General features: G+C 41.8%; 4 protein-coding genes across 4 annotated transcripts; all 4 read left to right on the forward strand.

Annotated features, from left to right (window-relative positions):
* Positions 1–855: 855 nt before the first annotated feature.
* Positions 856–2,160, forward strand: LOC127512186 (uncharacterized; the record flags this gene model as incomplete). The annotated part of the gene is made up of 1 exon (XM_051892865.1): positions 856–2,160. A coding segment is annotated over one exon (1,305 nt), but the record flags the coding sequence as incomplete, so codon positions are not given.
* Positions 2,161–2,457: 297 nt separating this feature from the next.
* Positions 2,458–11,793, forward strand: LOC127512135 (mucin-22-like; the record flags this gene model as incomplete). Its single annotated transcript, XM_051892777.1, has 5 exons — positions 2,458–3,891; positions 9,625–9,855; positions 9,949–11,224; positions 11,300–11,584; positions 11,738–11,793. Coding segments are annotated over exons 1-5 (3,279 nt in total), but the record flags the coding sequence as incomplete, so codon positions are not given.
* Positions 11,794–11,856: 63 nt separating this feature from the next.
* LOC127512143 (mucin-22-like) lies at positions 11,857–14,826 on the forward strand (the record flags this gene model as incomplete). The annotated part of the gene is made up of 2 exons (XM_051892782.1): positions 11,857–12,756; positions 13,978–14,826. Coding segments are annotated over 2 exons (1,749 nt in total), but the record flags the coding sequence as incomplete, so codon positions are not given.
* A 1,664-nt stretch (positions 14,827–16,490) lies between these two features.
* Positions 16,491–18,901, forward strand: LOC127512225 (uncharacterized). The gene is made up of 2 exons (XM_051892941.1): positions 16,491–17,804; positions 18,895–18,901. Exons 1-2 carry the CDS (start codon positions 16,621–16,623, stop codon positions 18,899–18,901), a joined length of 1,191 nt encoding a protein of 396 aa, XP_051748901.1. The 5' UTR covers positions 16,491–16,620.
* Positions 18,902–19,007: the final 106 nt, after the last annotated feature.

The raw sequence follows: 19,007 nt of genomic DNA on the forward strand, positions 1-19,007 counted from the left end.
ACAACTGTTAGTACAACTGAGACAACTAAACCAACCACAACAAAAGAATCAACATCAGCAACAACAACTGAGAGCACAACTGTTAGTAAAACTGAGACAACTGCACCACCCACAACAACTGAGAGCACAACTGTTAGTACAACTGAAACAACTAAACCAGCCACAACAACTGACAGCACAACTGTTGTTAGTACAACTGAAACAATTACACTAACCACAACAACAGAATCAACATCAGCCACAACAACTGAGAGCACAACTGTTAGTACAACTAATACAACTACACCAGCCACAACAACTGAGAGTACAACTATTAGTACAACTGAGACAACTACACCAACCACAACAACTGAGAGCACAACTGTTAGCACAACTGAGACAACTACACCAGCCACAACAACTGAGAGCACAACTGTTAGTACAACTGAGACAATTACACCAGCCACAACAACTGAGAGCACCACTGTTAGTACAACTGAAACAACTACACCAGCCACAACAACTGAGAGCACAACTGTTCTAACAACTGAGACAACTACACCAGCCACAACAACTGAGAGCACAACTGTTAGTACAACTGAAACAACTACACCAGCCACAACAACTGAAAGCACAACTGTTAGTACAACTGAAACAACTACACCAGCCACAACAACTGAGAGCACAACTGTTCGTACAACTGAAACAACTACACCAACCACAACAAGAGAATCAACATCAGCCACAACAACTGAGAGCACAACTCTTAGTACAACTGAAACAACTACACCAACCACGACAAGAGAATCAATATCAGCCACAACAACTGAGAGCACAACTGTTAGTACAACTGAAACAACTACACCAGCCACAACAACTGAGAGCACAACTGTTCGTACAACTGAAACAACTACACCAACCACAACAAGAGAATCAACATCAGCCACAACAACTGAGAGCACAACTCTTAGTACAACTGAAACAACTACACCAACCATGACAAGAGAATCAATATCAGCCACAACAACTGAGAGCACAACTGTTAGTACAACTGAAACAACTACACCAGCCACAACAACTGAGAGCACAACTGTTAGTACAACTGAAACAACTACACCAGCCACAACAACTGAGAGCACAACTGTTATTACAACTAAGACAACTACACCAGCCACAACAACTGAGAGCACAACTGTTTTTACAAATGAAACAACTACACCAGCCACTATAACAGAATCAACATCAGCCACAACAACTAAGAGCACAACTTTCAGTACAACTGAAACAAAGACACCAGTCACAACAACTGAGAGCACAGCTGTTAGTACAACTGAAACAACTACACCAGCCACAACAACTGAGAGCACAACTGTTAGTACAACTGAGACAACTACACCAGCCACAACAACTGAAAGCACAACTGTTAGTACAACTGAAACAACTACACCAGCCACAACAACTGAGAGCACAACTGTTAGTACAACTGAAACATCTACACCAGCACCAATAATAACAGAATCAGCAACAACCACGACAACTGAGAGCACAACTGTTAGTACAACTGAAACAACTACACCAGCCACTACAACAGAATCAACATCAGCCACAACAACAGAGAGTTCAACTGTTAGTACAACTGAAACAACTACACCAGCCACAACAACTGAGAGCACAACTGTTAGTACAACTGAGACAACTACACCAGCCACAACAACTAAGAGCACAACTGTTAGTACAACTGAGACAACTACACCAGCAACTACAACAGAATCAACATCAGCCACAACAACTGAGAGCACAACTTTCAGTACAACTGAAACAACTACACCTGTCACAACAACTGAGAGCACAGCTGTTAGTACAACTGAGACAACTACACCAGCCACAACAACTGAAAGCACAACTGTTAGTACAACTGAAACAACTACACCAGCCACAACAACTGAGAGTACAACTGAAACAACTACACCAGCCACAACAACTGAGAGCACAACTGTTAGTACAACTGAAACAACTACACCAGCCACAACAACTGAGAGCACAACTGTTAGCACTACTGAAATAACTACACCAGACACAACAACTGAGAGCACAACTGAAATAAGTACACCAACCACAACAACTGAGACCACAATTGTTAGTACAACCGAGACAACTACACAAGCCACAACAACTGAGAGCACAACTGTTAGTACAACTGAAACAACTACACCAGCCACAACAACAGAATCAACATCAGCCACAACAATTGAGAGCACAATTTTCATTACAACTGAAAGAACTATACCAGCCACAACAACTCAGAGCACAACTGAAACAACTATTCCAACCAAAACAGAATCAACATCAGCCACAACAACTGAGAGCAGAACTGTTAGTACAACTGAGATGACTACACCAACCACAACAACAGAATCAACATCAGCCACAACAATTGAGAGCACAACTGTTAGTATATCTGAAACATCTACACCAGCACCAATGATAACAGAATCAGCAACAGCCACGACAACTAAGAGAACAACTGTTAGTACAACTGAAACAACTACACCAGCCACAACAACTGAGAGCACAACTGTTAGTACAACTGTAACAACTACACCAGCCACAACAACTGATAGCACAACTATTAGTACAACTGAAACAACTACACCAACCACAACAACAGAATCAACATCAGCCACAACAACTGAGAGCACAACTGTTAGTACAACTGAAACAACTACACCAACCACAACAACAGAATCAACATCAGCCACAACAATTGAGAGCACAATTTTCAGTACAACTGAAACAACTACACCAGCCACAATAACTGAGAGCACAGCTGTTAGTACAACTGAAACAACTACACCAGTCACAACAACTGAGAGCACAACTGTTAGTACTACTGAAACAACTATACCAGCCACAACAACTGAGAGCACAACTGAAACAACTACACCCACCACAACAACAGAATCAACATCAGCCACAACAATTGAGAGCACAATTTTCAGTACAACTGAAACAACTACAACCACAACAACAGAATCAACATCAGCAACAACAACTGAGAGCACAACTGTTAGTACAACTGAAACAACTACACCAGCCACAACAACTGAGAGCACAGCTGTTAGCACAACTGAAACAAATATACCAGCCAAAACCACTGAGAGCACAACTGAAACAACTACTCCAACCACAAAAACAGAATCAGCAACAGCCACGACAACTGAGAGCACAACTGTTAGTACAACTGAAACAACTACACCAGCCACAACAACTGAGAGCACAACTGTTCGTACAACTGAAACAACTACACCAACCACAACAAGAGAATCAACATCAGCCACAACAACTGAGAGCACAACTGTTAGTACAACTGAAACAACTACACCAACCACGACAAGAGAATCAATATCAGCCACAACAACTGAGAGCACAACTGTTAGTACAACTGAAACAACTACACCAGCCACAACAACTGAGAGCACAACTGTTCGTACAACTGAAACAACTACACCAACCACAACAAGAGAATCAACATCAGCCACAACAACTGAGAGCACAACTCTTAGTACAACTGAAACAACTACACCAACCACGACAAGAGAATCAATATCAGCCACAACAACTGAGAGCACAACTGTTAGTACAACTGAAACAACTACACCAGCCACAACAACTGAGAGCACAACTGTTAGTACAACTGAAACAACTACACCAGCCACAACAACTGAGAGCACAACTGTTATTACAACTGAGACAACTACACCAGCCACAACAACTGAGAGCACAACTGTTATTACAAATGAAACAACTACACCAGCCACTATAACAGAATCAACATCAGCCACAACAACTAAGAGCACAACTTTAAGTACAACTGAAACAAAGACACCAGTCACAACAACTGAGAGCACAGCTGTTAGTACAACTGAAACAACTACACCAGCCACAACAACAGAATCAACATCAGCCACAACAATTGAGAGCACAATTTTCATTACAACTGAAAGAACTATACCAGCCACAACAACTCAGAGCACAACTGAAACAACTATTCCAACCACAACAGAATCAACATCAGCCACAACAACTGAGAGCAGAACTGTTAGTACAACTGAAACAACTTCACAAGCCACAACAACTGAATCAACATCAGCCACAACTGAGAGCACAACTGTTAGTACATCTGAAAGCACAACTGTTAGCACAACTGAGACAACTACACCAACCACAACAACAGAATCAACATCAGCCACAACTGCTGAGAGCACAACTGTTAGTACAACTGAAACATCTACACCAGCCACAACAACTGAATCAACATCAGCCACAACTGAGAGCACAACTGTTAGTACATCTGAAACATCAACACCAGCCACTACAACAGAATCAACATCAGCCACAACAACTGAGAGCACAACTGTTAGTACAACTGAGACAACTACACCAGAACCATCAACAGCAACAGAATCTACAACAGCAACAGCTACTGAGAGCACAACTGTTAGTACATCTGAAACATCTACACCAGCACCAATAATAACAGAATCAGCAACAGCCACGACAACTGAAAGAACAACTGTTAGTACAACTGAAACAACAACACAAGCCACTACAACAGAATCAACATTAGCCACAACAACTGAGAGCACACCTGTTAGTACAACTGAAACATCTACACCAGCCACTACAACAGAATCAGCATCAGCCACAAAAATTGAGAGCACAACTTTCAGTACAACTGAAACAACTACACCATTCACAACAACTGAGAGCACAGCTGTTAGTACAACTGAAACAACTACACCAGCCACAACAACTTTCAGTACAACTGAGACAACTACACCAGCAACAACAACTGAGAGCACAACTGTTAGTACAACTGAGACAACTACACCAGCCACAACAACTGAGAGCACAACTGTTAGTACAACCGAGACAACTACACCAGCACCATCAACAACAACAATAGAATCTTCAATAGCAACAACAACTAAGAGCACAACTGTTAGTACAACTGAGACAACTACACCAGCCACAACATCTGAAAGCACAACTGTTAGTACAACTGAAACAACTACACCAGCCACAACAAGTGAGAGCACAACTGTTAGTACAACTGACACAACTACACCAGCCACCACAACTGAGAGCACAACTGTTAGTACAACTGAAACAACTACACCAGCCACAACAACTGAGAGCACAACTTTTAGTACAACTGAATCAACTACACCAGCCACAACAACTGAAAGCACAACTTTTAGTACAACTGAAACAACTACACCAGCCACAACAACTGAGAGCACAACTGTTAGTACAACTGAAACAACTACACCAGCCACTACAACAGAATCAACATCAGCCACAACAACTGAGAGCACAACTTTCAGTACAACTGAAACAACTACACCGGTCACAACAACTGAGAGCACAGCTGTTAGTACAACTGAAACAACTACACCAGCCACCACAACTGAGAGCACAACTGTTAGTACAACCGAGACAACTACACCAGCACCATCAACAACGACAGAATCTTCAACAGCAACAACAACTGATTACACAACTGTCAGTACATCTGAAACATCTACACCAGCACCAATAATAACAGAATCAGCAACAGCCACGACAACTGAGAGCACAACTGTTAGTACAACTGAAACAACTACACCAGCCACAAAAACTGAGAGCTCAACTGTTAGTACAACTGAAACTACACCAGCCACAACAACTGAGAGCACAATTGTTAGTACAACTGAATCAACTACACCAACCACAACAACAGAATCATCAGCCACAACAACTGAGAGCACAACTGTTAGTACAACTGAAACAACTACACCAGCCACAACAACTGAGAGCACAACTTTTAGTACAACTGAATCAACTACACCAGCCACAACAACTGAAAGCACAACTGTTAGTACAACTGAAACAACTACACCAGCCACAACAACTGAGAGCACAACTGTTAGTACAACTGAAACAACTACACCAGCCATTACAACAGAATCAACATCAGCCACAACAACTGAGAGCACAACTTTCAGTACAACTGAAACAACTACACCGGTCACAACAACTGAGAGCACAGCTGTTAGTACAACTGAAACAACTACACCAGCCACAACAACTGAGAGTACAACTGTTAGTACAACTGAAACAACTACACCAGCCACAACAACTGAGAGCACAACTGAAACAACTACACCAACCACAACAACTGAGACCACAACTGTTAGTACAGCTGAGATAACTACACCAGCCACAACAACTGAGAGCACAACTGTTAGTACAACTGAAACAACAACTCCAGCCACAACAACTGAGAGCACAACTGTTAGTACAACTGAAACAACTCTACCAGCCACAACAACTGAGAGCACAGCTGTTAGTACATCTGCAACATCTACACCAGCACCAATAATAACAGAATCAGCAACAGCTACGACAACTGAGAGAACAATTGTTAGTACAACTGAAACAACAACTCCGGCCACTACAACAGAATCAACATCAGCCACAACAACTGAGAGCACAACTGTTAGTACATCTGAAACATCTACACCAGCATCAATAATAACAGAATCAGCAACAACCACGACAACTGAGAGCACACCTGTTAGTACAACTGAGACATCTACACCAGCCACTACAACAGAATCAGCATCAGCCACAAAAATTGAGAGCACAACTTTCAGTACAACTGAAACAACTACACCATTCACAACAACTGAGAGCACAGCTGTTAGTACAACTGAAACAACTACACCAGCCACAACAACTTTCAGTACAACTGAGACAACTACACCAGCAACAACAACTGAGAGCACAACTGTTAGTACAACTGAGACAACTACACCAGCCACAACAACTGAGAGCACAACTGTTAGTACAACCGAGACAACTACACCAGCACCATCAACAACAACAATAGAATCTTCAATAGCAACAACAACTGAGAGCACAACTGTTAGTACAACTGAGACAACTACACCAGCCACAACAACTGAAAGCACAACTGTTAGTACAACTGAAACAACTACACCAGCCACAACAACTGAGAGCACAACTGTTAGTACAACTGAAACAACTACACCAGCCACTACAACAGAATCAACATCAGCCACAACAACTGAGAGCACAACTTTCAGTACAACTGAAACAACTACACCAGCACCATCAACAACAACAGAATCTACAACAGCAAAAACAACTGAGAGCACAACTGTAAGTACATCTGAAACATCTACACCAGCACCAATAATAACAGAATCAGCAACAGCCACGACAACTGAGAGAACAACTGTTAGTTCAACTGAAATAACTACACCAGCCACAACAACTGATAGCACAACTGTTAGTACAACTGAAACAACTACACCAACCACAATAACAGAATCAACATCAGCCACAACAACTGAGAGCACAACTGTTAGTACAACTGAGACAACTACACCAGCCACAACAACTGAGAGCACAACTGTTAGTACAACTGAAACAACTACACCAACCACAACAACAGAATCATCAGCCACAACAACTGAGAGCACAACTGTTAGTACAACTGAAACAACTACACCAGCCACAACAACTGAGAGCACAATTGTTAGTACAACTGAAACAACTACACCAGCCACTACAACAGAATCAACATCAGCCACAACAACTGAGAGCACAACTTTCAGTACAACTGAAACAACTACACCGGTCACAACAACTGAGAGCACAGCTGTTAGTACAACTGAAACAACTACACCAGCCACAACAACTGAGAGCACAACTGTTAGTACAACTGAGACAACTACACCAGCCACAACAACTGAAAGCACAACTGTTAGTACAACTGAAACAACTACACCAGCCACAACAACTGAGAGTACAACTGTTAGTTCTACTGAAACAACTACACCATCCACAACAACTGAGAGCACAACTGTTAGTACAACTGAAACAACTACACCAGCCACAACAACTGAGAGCACAACTGAAACAACTACACCAACCACAACAACTGAGATCACAACTGTTAGTACAACTGAAACAACTACACCATCCACAACAACTGAGAGCACAACTGTTAGTACAACTGAAACAACTACACCAGCCACAACAACTGAGAGCACAACTCTTAGTACAACTGAAACAACTACACCAGTCACAACAACTGTGAGCACATCTGTTAGTACAACTGAGATGACTACACCAACCACGACAACAGAATCAACATCAGCCACAACAATTGAGAGCAGAACTGTTGGTACAACTGAAACAACTATACCAGCCACAACAACTGAGAGCACAACTGTTAGTACAACTGAGACAACTACACCAGCACCACCAACAACAACAACAGAATCTTCAACAGCAACAACTGAGAGCACAACTGTTAGTACATCTGAAACATCTACACCAGCACCAATAATAACAGAATCAGCAACAGCCACGACAACTGAAAGAACTGTTAGTACAACTGAAACAACAACACCAGCCACTACAACAGAATCAACATCAGCCACAACAATTGAGAGCACAACTGTTAGTACAACTGAGACAACTACACCAGCACCATCAACAACAACAGAATCTACAACAGCAACAACAACTGAGAGCACAACTGTTAGTACAACTGACACAACTACACCAGCCACAACAACTGAGAGCACAACTGTTAGTACAACTGAAACAACTACACCAACCACAACAACTGAGATCACAACTGTTAGTACAACCGAGACAACTACACAAGCCACAACAACTGAGAGCACAACTGTTAGTACAACTGAAACAACTACACCATCCACAACAACTGAGAGCACAACTGTTAGTACAACTGAAACAACTACACCAGCCACAACAACTGAGAGCACAACTGTTAGCACAACAGAATCAACATCAGCCACAACAACTGAGAGCACAACTGTTAGTACAACTGAAACAACTACTCCAGCCACAACAACTGAGAGCACAACTGTTAGTACAACTGAATCAACTACACCAGCCACAACAACTGAGAGCACAACTGTTAGTACAACTGAAACAACTACACCAGCCACAACAACTGAGAGTACAACTGTTAGTACAACTGAAACAACTACACCAGCCACAACAACTGAGAGCACAACTGAAACAACTACACCAACCACAACAACTGAGACCACAACTGTTAGTACAGCTGAGATAACTACACCAGCCACAACAACTGAGAGCACAACTGTTAGTACAACTGAAACAACTACTCCAGCCACAACAACTGAGAGCACAACTGTTAGCACAACAGAATCAACATCAGCCACAACAACTGAGAGCACAACTGTTAGTACAACTGAAACAACTACTCCAGCCACAACAACTGAGAGCACAACTGTTAGTACAACTGAATCAACTACACCAGCCACAACAACTGAGAGCACAACTTTTAGTACAACTGAAACAACTACACCAACCACAATAACAGAATCAACATCAGCCACAACAACTGAGAGCACAATTGTTAGTACAACTGAAACAACTACACCAACCACAACAACAGAATCATCAGCCACAACAACTGAGAGCACAACTGTTAGTACAACTGAAACAACTACACCAACCACAACAACAGAATCATCAGCCACAACAACTGAGAGCACAACTGTTAGTACAACTGAAACAACTACACCAGCCACAACAACTCAGAGCACAACTGTTAGTACAACTGAATCAACTACACCAGCCACAACAACTGAGAGCACAACTTACAGTACAACTGAAACAACTACACCGGTCACAACAACTGAGAGCACAGCTGTTAGTACTACTGAAACAACTACACCAGCCACAACAACTGAGAGCACAACTGAAACAACTACACCAACCACAACAACTGAGATCACAACTGTTAGTACAGCCAAGACAACTACACAAGCCACAACAACTGAGAGCACAACTGTTAGTACAACTGAAACAACTACACCAGCCACAACAACTGAGAGCACAACTGTTAGTACAACTGAAACAACTACACCAGCCACAACAACTGAGAGCACAACTCTTAGTACAACTGAAACAACTACACCAGTCACAACAACTGAGAGCACAGCTGTTAATACAACTGAAACAACAACACCAGCCACTACAACAGAATCAACATCAGCCACAACAACTGAGAGCACAACTGTTAGTACAACTGAAACAACTACTCCAGCCACAACAACTCAGAGCACAACTGTTAGTACAACTGAATCAACTACACCAGCCACAACAACTGAGAGCACAACTTACAGTACAACTGAAACAACTACACCGGTCACAACAACTGAGAGCACAGCTGTTAGTACTACTGAAACAACTACACCAGCCACAACAACTGAGAGCACAACTGAAACAACTACACCAACCACAACAACTGAGATCACAACTGTTAGTACAGCCAAGACAACTACACAAGCCACAACAACTGAGAGCACAACTGTTAGTACAACTGAAACAACTACACCAGCCACAACAACTGAGAGCACAACTGTTAGTACAACTGAAACAACTACACCAGCCACAACAACTGAGAGCACAACTCTTAGTACAACTGAAACAACTACACCAGTCACAACAACTGAGAGCACAGCTGTTAATACAACTGAAACAACAACACCAGCCACTACAACAGAATCAACATCAGCCACAACAACTGAGAGCACAACTGTTAGTACAACTGAAACAACTACTCCAGCCACAACAACTGAGAGCACAACTGTTAGTACAACTGAATCAACTACACCAGCCACAACAACTGAGAGCACAACTTTTAGTACAACTGAAACAACTACACCAACCACAATAACAGAATCAACATCAGCCACAACAACTGAGAGCACAATTGTTAGTACAACTGAAACAACTACACCAACCACAACAACAGAATCATCAGCCACAACAACTGAGAGCACAACTGTTAGTACAACTGAAACAACTACACCAACCACAACAACAGAATCATCAGCCACAACAACTGAGAGCACAACTGTTAGTACAACTGAAACAACTACACCAGCCACAACAACTCAGAGCACAACTGTTAGTACAACTGAATCAACTACACCAGCCACAACAACTGAGAGCACAACTTACAGTACAACTGAAACAACTACACCGGTCACAACAACTGAGAGCACAGCTGTTAGTACTACTGAAACAACTACACCAGCCACAACAACTGAGAGCACAACTGAAACAACTACACCAACCACAACAACTGAGATCACAACTGTTAGTACAGCCAAGACAACTACACAAGCCACAACAACTGAGAGCACAACTGTTAGTACAACTGAAACAACTACACCAGCCACAACATCTGAGAGCACAACTGTTAGTACAACTGAAACAACTACACCAGCCACAACAACTGAGAGCACAACTCTTAGTACAACTGAAACAACTACACCAGTCACAACAACTGAGAGCACAGCTGTTAATACAACTGAAACAACAACACCAGCCACTACAACAGAATCAACATCAGCCACAACAACTGAGAGCACAACTGTTAGTACAACTGAGACAACTACACCAGCACCATCAACAACAACAGAATCTACAACAGCAACAACAACTGAGAGCACAACAGTTAGTACATCTGAAACATCTACACCAGAACCAATAATAACAGAACCAGCAAAAGCCACAACAACTGAGAGCACAACTGTTAGTACAACTGAAACAACTACACCAGCCACAACAACTGAGAGCACAACTGTTAGTACAACTGAATCAACTACACCAGCCACAACAACTGAGAGCACAACTGTTAGTACAACAGAAACAACTACACCAAACACAATAACAGAATCAACATCAGCCACAACAACTGAGAGCACAACTGTTAGTACAACTGAAACAACTACACCAACCACAACAACAGAATCATCAGCCACAACAACTGAGAGCACAACTGTTAGTACAACTGAAACAACTACACCAACCACAACAACTGAGAGCACAACTGTTAGTACAACTGAATCAACTACACCAGCCACAACAACTCAGAGCACAACTGTTAGTACACCTGAAACAACTACACCAACCACAACAACAGAATCATCAGCCACAACAACTGAGAGCACAACTGTTAGTACAACTGAAACAACTACACCAGCCACAACAACTGAGAGCACAACTGTTAGTAAAACTGAATCAACTACACCAGCCACAACAACTGAGAGCACAACTGTTAGTACAACTGAAACAACTACACCAGCCACTACAACAGAATCAACATCAGCCACAACAACTGAGAGCACAACTTTCAGTACAACTGAAACAACTACACCGGTCACAACAACTGAGAGCACAGCTGTTAGTACAACTGAAACAACTACACCAGCCACAACAACTGAGAGCACAACTGTTAGTACAACTGAGACAACTACACCAGCCACAACAACTGAAAGCACAACTGTTAGTACAACTGAAACAACTACACCAGCCACAACAACTGAGAGTACAACTGTTAGTTCTACTGAAACAACTACACCATCCACAACAACTGAGAGCACAACTGTTAATACAACTGAAACAACTACACCAGCCACAACAACTGAGAGCACAACTGAAACAAGTACACCAACCACAACAACTGAGATCACAACTGTTAGTACAACCGAGACAACTACACAAGCCACAACAACTGAGAGCACAACTGTTAGTACAACTGAAACAACTACACCAGCCACAACAACTGAGAGCACAACTCTTAGTACAACTGAAACAACTACACCAGTCACAACAACTGAGAGCACAGCTGTTAGTACAACTACACCAGCCACAACAACTGTGAGCACAACTGTTAGTACAACTGAGACAACTACACCAGCCTCTACATCTGAAATCACGAATGTTAGTACAACTGAAAGAACTACACCAGCCACAACAACTGAGAGCACAATTGTTAGTACAACTGAAAGAACTACACCAGCCACAACAACTGAGAGCACAACTGTTAGTACAACTGAGATGACTACACCAACCACGACAACAGAATCAACATCAGCCACAACAATTGAGAGCACAACTGTTGGTACATCTGAAACATCTACACCAGCACCAATAATAACAGAATCAACAACAACCACGACAACTGAGAGAACAACTGTTAGTACAACTGAGACAACAACACCAGCCACTACAACAGAATCAACATCAGCCACAACAACTGAGAGCACAACTGTTAGTACAACTGAAACAACTATACCAGCCACAACAACTGAGAGCACAACTGTTAGTACAACTGAGACAACTACACCAGCACCACCAACAACAACAGAATCTTCAACAGCAACAACTGAGAGCTCAACTGTTAGTACAACTGAAACAATTACACCAGCCACAACAACTGAGAGTACAACTGTTAGTACAACTGAAACAACTACACCAGCCACAACAACTGAGAGCACAACTGAAACAACTACACCAGCCACTACAACAGAATCAACATCAGCCACAACAACTGATAGCACAACTGTTAGTACAACTGAGACAACTACACCAGCACCATCAACAACAACAGAATCTGCAACAACAACTGAGAGCACAACTGTTAGTACAACTGAAACAACTACACCAGCCACAACAACTGAGAGTACAACTGTTAGTACAACTGAAACAACTACACCAGCCACAACAACTGAGAGCACAACTGAAACAACTACACCAACCACAGCAACTGAGACCACAACTGTTAGTACAGCTGAGATAACTACACCAGCCACAACAACTGAGAGCACAACTGTTAGTACAACTGAAACAACTACTCCAGCCACAACAACTGAGAGCACAACTGTTAGCACAACAGAATCAACATCAGCCACAACAACTGAGAGCACAGCTGTTAGTACTTCTGAAACATCTACACCAGCACCAATAATAACAGAATCAGCAACAGCTACGACAACTGAGAGACAAACTGTTAGTACAACTGAAACAACAACACCAGCCACTACAACAGAATCAACATCAGCCACAACAACTGAGAGCACAACTGTTAGTACAACTGAAACAACTACACCAGCCACAACAACTGAGAGCACAACTGTTAGTACAACTGAATCAACTACACCAGCCACAACAACTGAGAGCACAACTGTTAGTACAACTGAAACAACTACACCAACCACAATAACAGAATCAACATCAGCCACAACAACTGAGAGCACAACTGTTAGTAAAACTGAAACAACTACACCAACCACAACAACAGAATCATCAGCCACAACAACTGAGAGCACAGCTGTTAGTACAACTGAAACAACTACACCAACCACAACAACAGAATCATCAGCCACAACAACTCAGAGCACAACTGTTAGTACAACTGAAACAACTACACCAGCCACAACAACTGAGAGCACAACTGTTAGTACAACTGAAACAACTACACCAGCCACAACAACTGAGAGCACAACTGTTAGTACTACTGAAATAACTACACCATCCACAACAACTGAGAGCACAACTGTTAGTACAACTAAAACAACTACACCAGCCACAACAACTGAGAGCACAACTGAAACAACTACACCAACCACAACAACTGAGATCACAACTGTTAGTACAACCAAGACAACTACACAAGCCACAACAACTGAGAGCACAACTGTTAGTACAACTGAAACAACTACACCAGCCACAACAACTGAGAGCACAACTCTTAGTACAACTGAAACAACTACACCAGTCACAACAACTGAGAGCACAGCTGTTAGTACAACTGAAACAATTACTCCAGCCACAACAACTGTGAGCACAACTGTTAGTACAACTGAGACAACTACACCAACCACAACAACTGAAATCACGACTGTTAGTACAACTGAAACAACTACACCAGCCACAACAACTGAGAGCACAACTGTTAGTACAACCAAGACAACTACACAAGCCACAACAACTGAGAGCACAACTGTTAGTACAACTGAAACAACTACACCAGCCACAACAACTGAGAGCACAACTCTTAGTACAACTGAAACAACTACACCAGTCACAACAACTGAGAGCACAGCTGTTAGTACAACTGAAACAATTACTCCAGCCACAACAACTGTGAGCACAACTGTTAGTACAACTGAGACAACTACACCAACCACAACAACTGAAATCACTACTGTTAGTACAACTGAAACAACTACACCAGCCACAACAACTGAGAGCACAACTGTTAGTACAACTGAGATGACTACACCAACCACGACAACAGAATCAACATCAGCCACAACAATTGAGAGCACAACTGTTGGTACATCTGAAACATCTACACCAGCACCAATAATAACAGAATCAACAACAGCCACAACAACTGAGAGCACAACTGTTAGTACAACTGAAACAACTATACCAGCCACAACAACTGAGAGCACAACTGTTAGTACAACTGAGACAACTACACCAGCACCATCAACAACAACAGAATCTTCAACAGCAACAACTGAGAGCACAACTGTTAGTACATCTGAAACATCTACACCAGCACCAATAATAATAGAATCAGCAACAGCCACGACAACTGAAAGAACTGTTAGTACAACTGAAACAACAACACCAGCCACTACAACAGAATCAACATCAGCCACAACAACTGAGAGCACAACTGTTAGTACAACTGAGACAACTACACCAGCACCATCAACAACAACAGAATCTACAACAGCAACAACAACTGAGAGCACAACTGTTAGTACATCTGAAACATCTACACCAGGACCAATAATAACAGAATCAGCAACAGCCACGACAACTGAGAGCACAACTGTTAGTACAACTGAAACAACTTCACCAGCCACAACAACTGAGAGCACAACTGTTAGTACAACTGAGATGACTACACCACCAACAACAACAGAATCTTCAACAGCAACAACTGAGAGCACAACTGTTAGTACACCTGAAACATCTACACCAGCACCAATAATAGCAGAATCAGCAACAGCCACGACAACTGAGAGAACAACTGTTAGTACAACTGAAACAACAACACAAGCCACTACAACAGAATCAACATCAGCCACAACAACTGAGAGCACCACTGTTAGTACAACTGAAACAACTACACCAGCCACAACAACTGAGAGCACAACTTTTAGTACAACTGAATCAACTACACCAGCCACGACAACTGAGAGCACAACTGTTAGTACAACTGAAACATCTACACCAACCACAATAACAGAATCAACATCAGCCACAACAACTGAGAGCACAACTGTTAGTACAACTGAGACAACTACACCAGCCACAACAACTGAAAGCACAACTGTTAGTACAACTGAGACAAGTACACCAACCCCAACAACAGAATCATCAGCCACAATAACTGAGAGCACAACTGTTAGTACAACTGAAACAACCACACCAGCCACAACAACTGAAAGCACAACTGTTAGTACAACTGAAACAACTACACCAGCCACAACAACTGAGAGCACAACTGTTAGTACAACTGAGACAACTACACCAGCCACAACAACTGAAAGCACAACTGTTAGTACAACTGAAACAACAACACAAGCCACTACAACAGAATCAACATCAGCCACAACAACTGAAAGCACAACTGTTAGTACATCTGAAACATCTACACAAGCACCAATAATAACAGAATCAGCAACAGCCATGACAACTGAGAGAACAACTGTTAGTACAACTGAAACAACAACACAAGCCACTACAACAGAATCAACATCAGCCACAACAACTGAGAGCACAACTGTTAGTACAACTGAAACAACTACACCAGCCACAACAACTGAGAGCACAACTGTTAGTACAACTGAATCAACTACACCAGCCACAACAACTGAGAGCACAACTGTTAGTACAACTGAAACAACTACACCAATCACAATAACAGAATCAACATCAGCCACAACAACTGAGAGCACAACTGTTAGTTCAACTGAAACAACTACACCAGCCACAACAACTGAGAGCACAACTGTTAGTACAACTGAGACAACTACACCAACCCCAACAACCGAATCATCAGCCACAACAACTGAGAGCACAACTGTTAGTACAACTGAAACAACTACACCAGCCACAACAACTGAAAGCACAACTTTTAGTACAACTGAGACAACTACACCAGCCACAACAACTGAGAGCACAACTGTTAGTACAACTGAAACAACTACAACAGCCACAACAACTGGGAGCACAGCTGTTAGTACAACTGAAACAACTACACCAGCCACAACAACTGAGAACACAACTTTCAGTACAACTGAAACAACTCCACCAACCACAACAACAGAATCAACATCAGCCACAACAACTGAGAGCACAAGTGTTAGTACAACTGAAACAACTACACCAACCACAACAACAGAATCAACATCAGGAACAACAACTGAGAGCACAACTGTTAGTACAACTGAAACCACTACACCAGCCACAACAACTGAGAGCACAACTGTTAGTACAACTAAAACCACTACACCAGCCACAACAACTGAGAGCACAACTGTTAGTACAACTGAAACAACTATACCAACCACAACAACAGAATCAACATCAGCCACAACAACTGAGAGCACAACTTTCAGTACAACTGAAACAACTACACCAACCACAACAACAGAATCAACATCAGCCACAACAACTGAGAGCACAACTGTTAGTACAACTGAGACAACTACACCAGCCACAACTGAGAGCACAACTTTCAGTACAAATGAAACTACACCAACCACCACAACAGAATCAACATCAGCCACAACAACTGAGAGCACAAGTTTTAGTACAACTGAATCAACTACACCAGCCACAACAACTGAGAGCACAACTGTTAGTACAACTGAAACAACTACACCAGCCACAACAACAGACTCAACAGCAGCCACAACAACTGAGAGCACAACTGTTAGTTCACATAACGTGCGAGCAAAGCTGGAGTTTCGCTCTGTAGACACATTCATAAATGAACTCAATAATACAAACTCCCAGGCTTTCAAGAACAGGGCTCAGCTTGTTATGGACATTGTGAGTTAAAACCCACTTACCATATTCACTCAGTTTTTCTTGATTAAATGCATAATGTAATGTATTACATTGTATTATATTGTAACTCTCTGTATTTTTTACAGCTTAAAGCCATCTATATCAAGTATCCTTCCTTCATACATATCCTTGTCCTAGGATTCAGGTAAACATATCAAACATATCATTTTGAAATATTACTTATTTTATGTAGAAACTGTTGTTGAAACTGTGACAGAGATAGCAGGAAAGTGCAATAAACAAAATATTTAATGGTCAGATATGCATATTAGGAGGACATCCAATATGACAGTGTTTCTTGGCTTCACCAAGACAAATTCCTTGTGTGTGTGTGTGTGTGTGTGTGTGTGTGTGTGTAAACATTCTTTGCACTAAAGCTCATTCTCATTGTGAAAATTTTAATCCAGGCCAGGATCAGTCATTACCACTACAGAACTAGCTTTCAACTCTTCACAGTCTGTGCCATCAGACCATGATATCGCAACTTCATTATTGAGTAACACAACAGCTGTCAAGGCCCTGAACATGAGTTCTAATACTGTCATGGTTAATGCTAAAGGTAGGTCTGAAAACATCTGAAATCAAATTGTATTAAGAATCTTTTTATTTCTGTAAGACTGTAAATTTTATAACACAATTGATAACCTATTATTTTTTAATGCACATACAAATATGTTTCTTTTGTCATGCTGAAATTAAGTTCCATCTAAACTGATATGCATATTCTAATTCCAGAATTTACAATAGTGACAACCTCTACTGCTCCAACAACAGAAACAACTGTAGTCACAACAACTCTTGTTGGAACATCCACCAGCAGTTTAGCAGTTACCACTACAGTGCAACCAACAGCTTCTTCATTGACCTCGACCACTCTCTCCTCAACAGTCTTTGACAGAACAACTATTAGTACATCTGGAATGTCTACAAGACCAACAACAGCATTCTCTGCCTTCATGAGTACAGCCAAAATGTCTACAAGACCAACAACAGCATTCTCA

This window comes from Ctenopharyngodon idella, chromosome 1, assembly GCF_019924925.1.
Source record: "Ctenopharyngodon idella isolate HZGC_01 chromosome 1, HZGC01, whole genome shotgun sequence".
NCBI lineage: Eukaryota > Metazoa > Chordata > Actinopteri > Cypriniformes > Xenocyprididae > Ctenopharyngodon > Ctenopharyngodon idella.

Bases quoted from the DNA above. Each gene is read 5' to 3' on its own strand.
- LOC127512225 (XM_051892941.1), top strand. From the start codon at position 16,621: ATGACAACTGAGAGAACAACTGTTAGTACAACTGAAACAACAACACAA.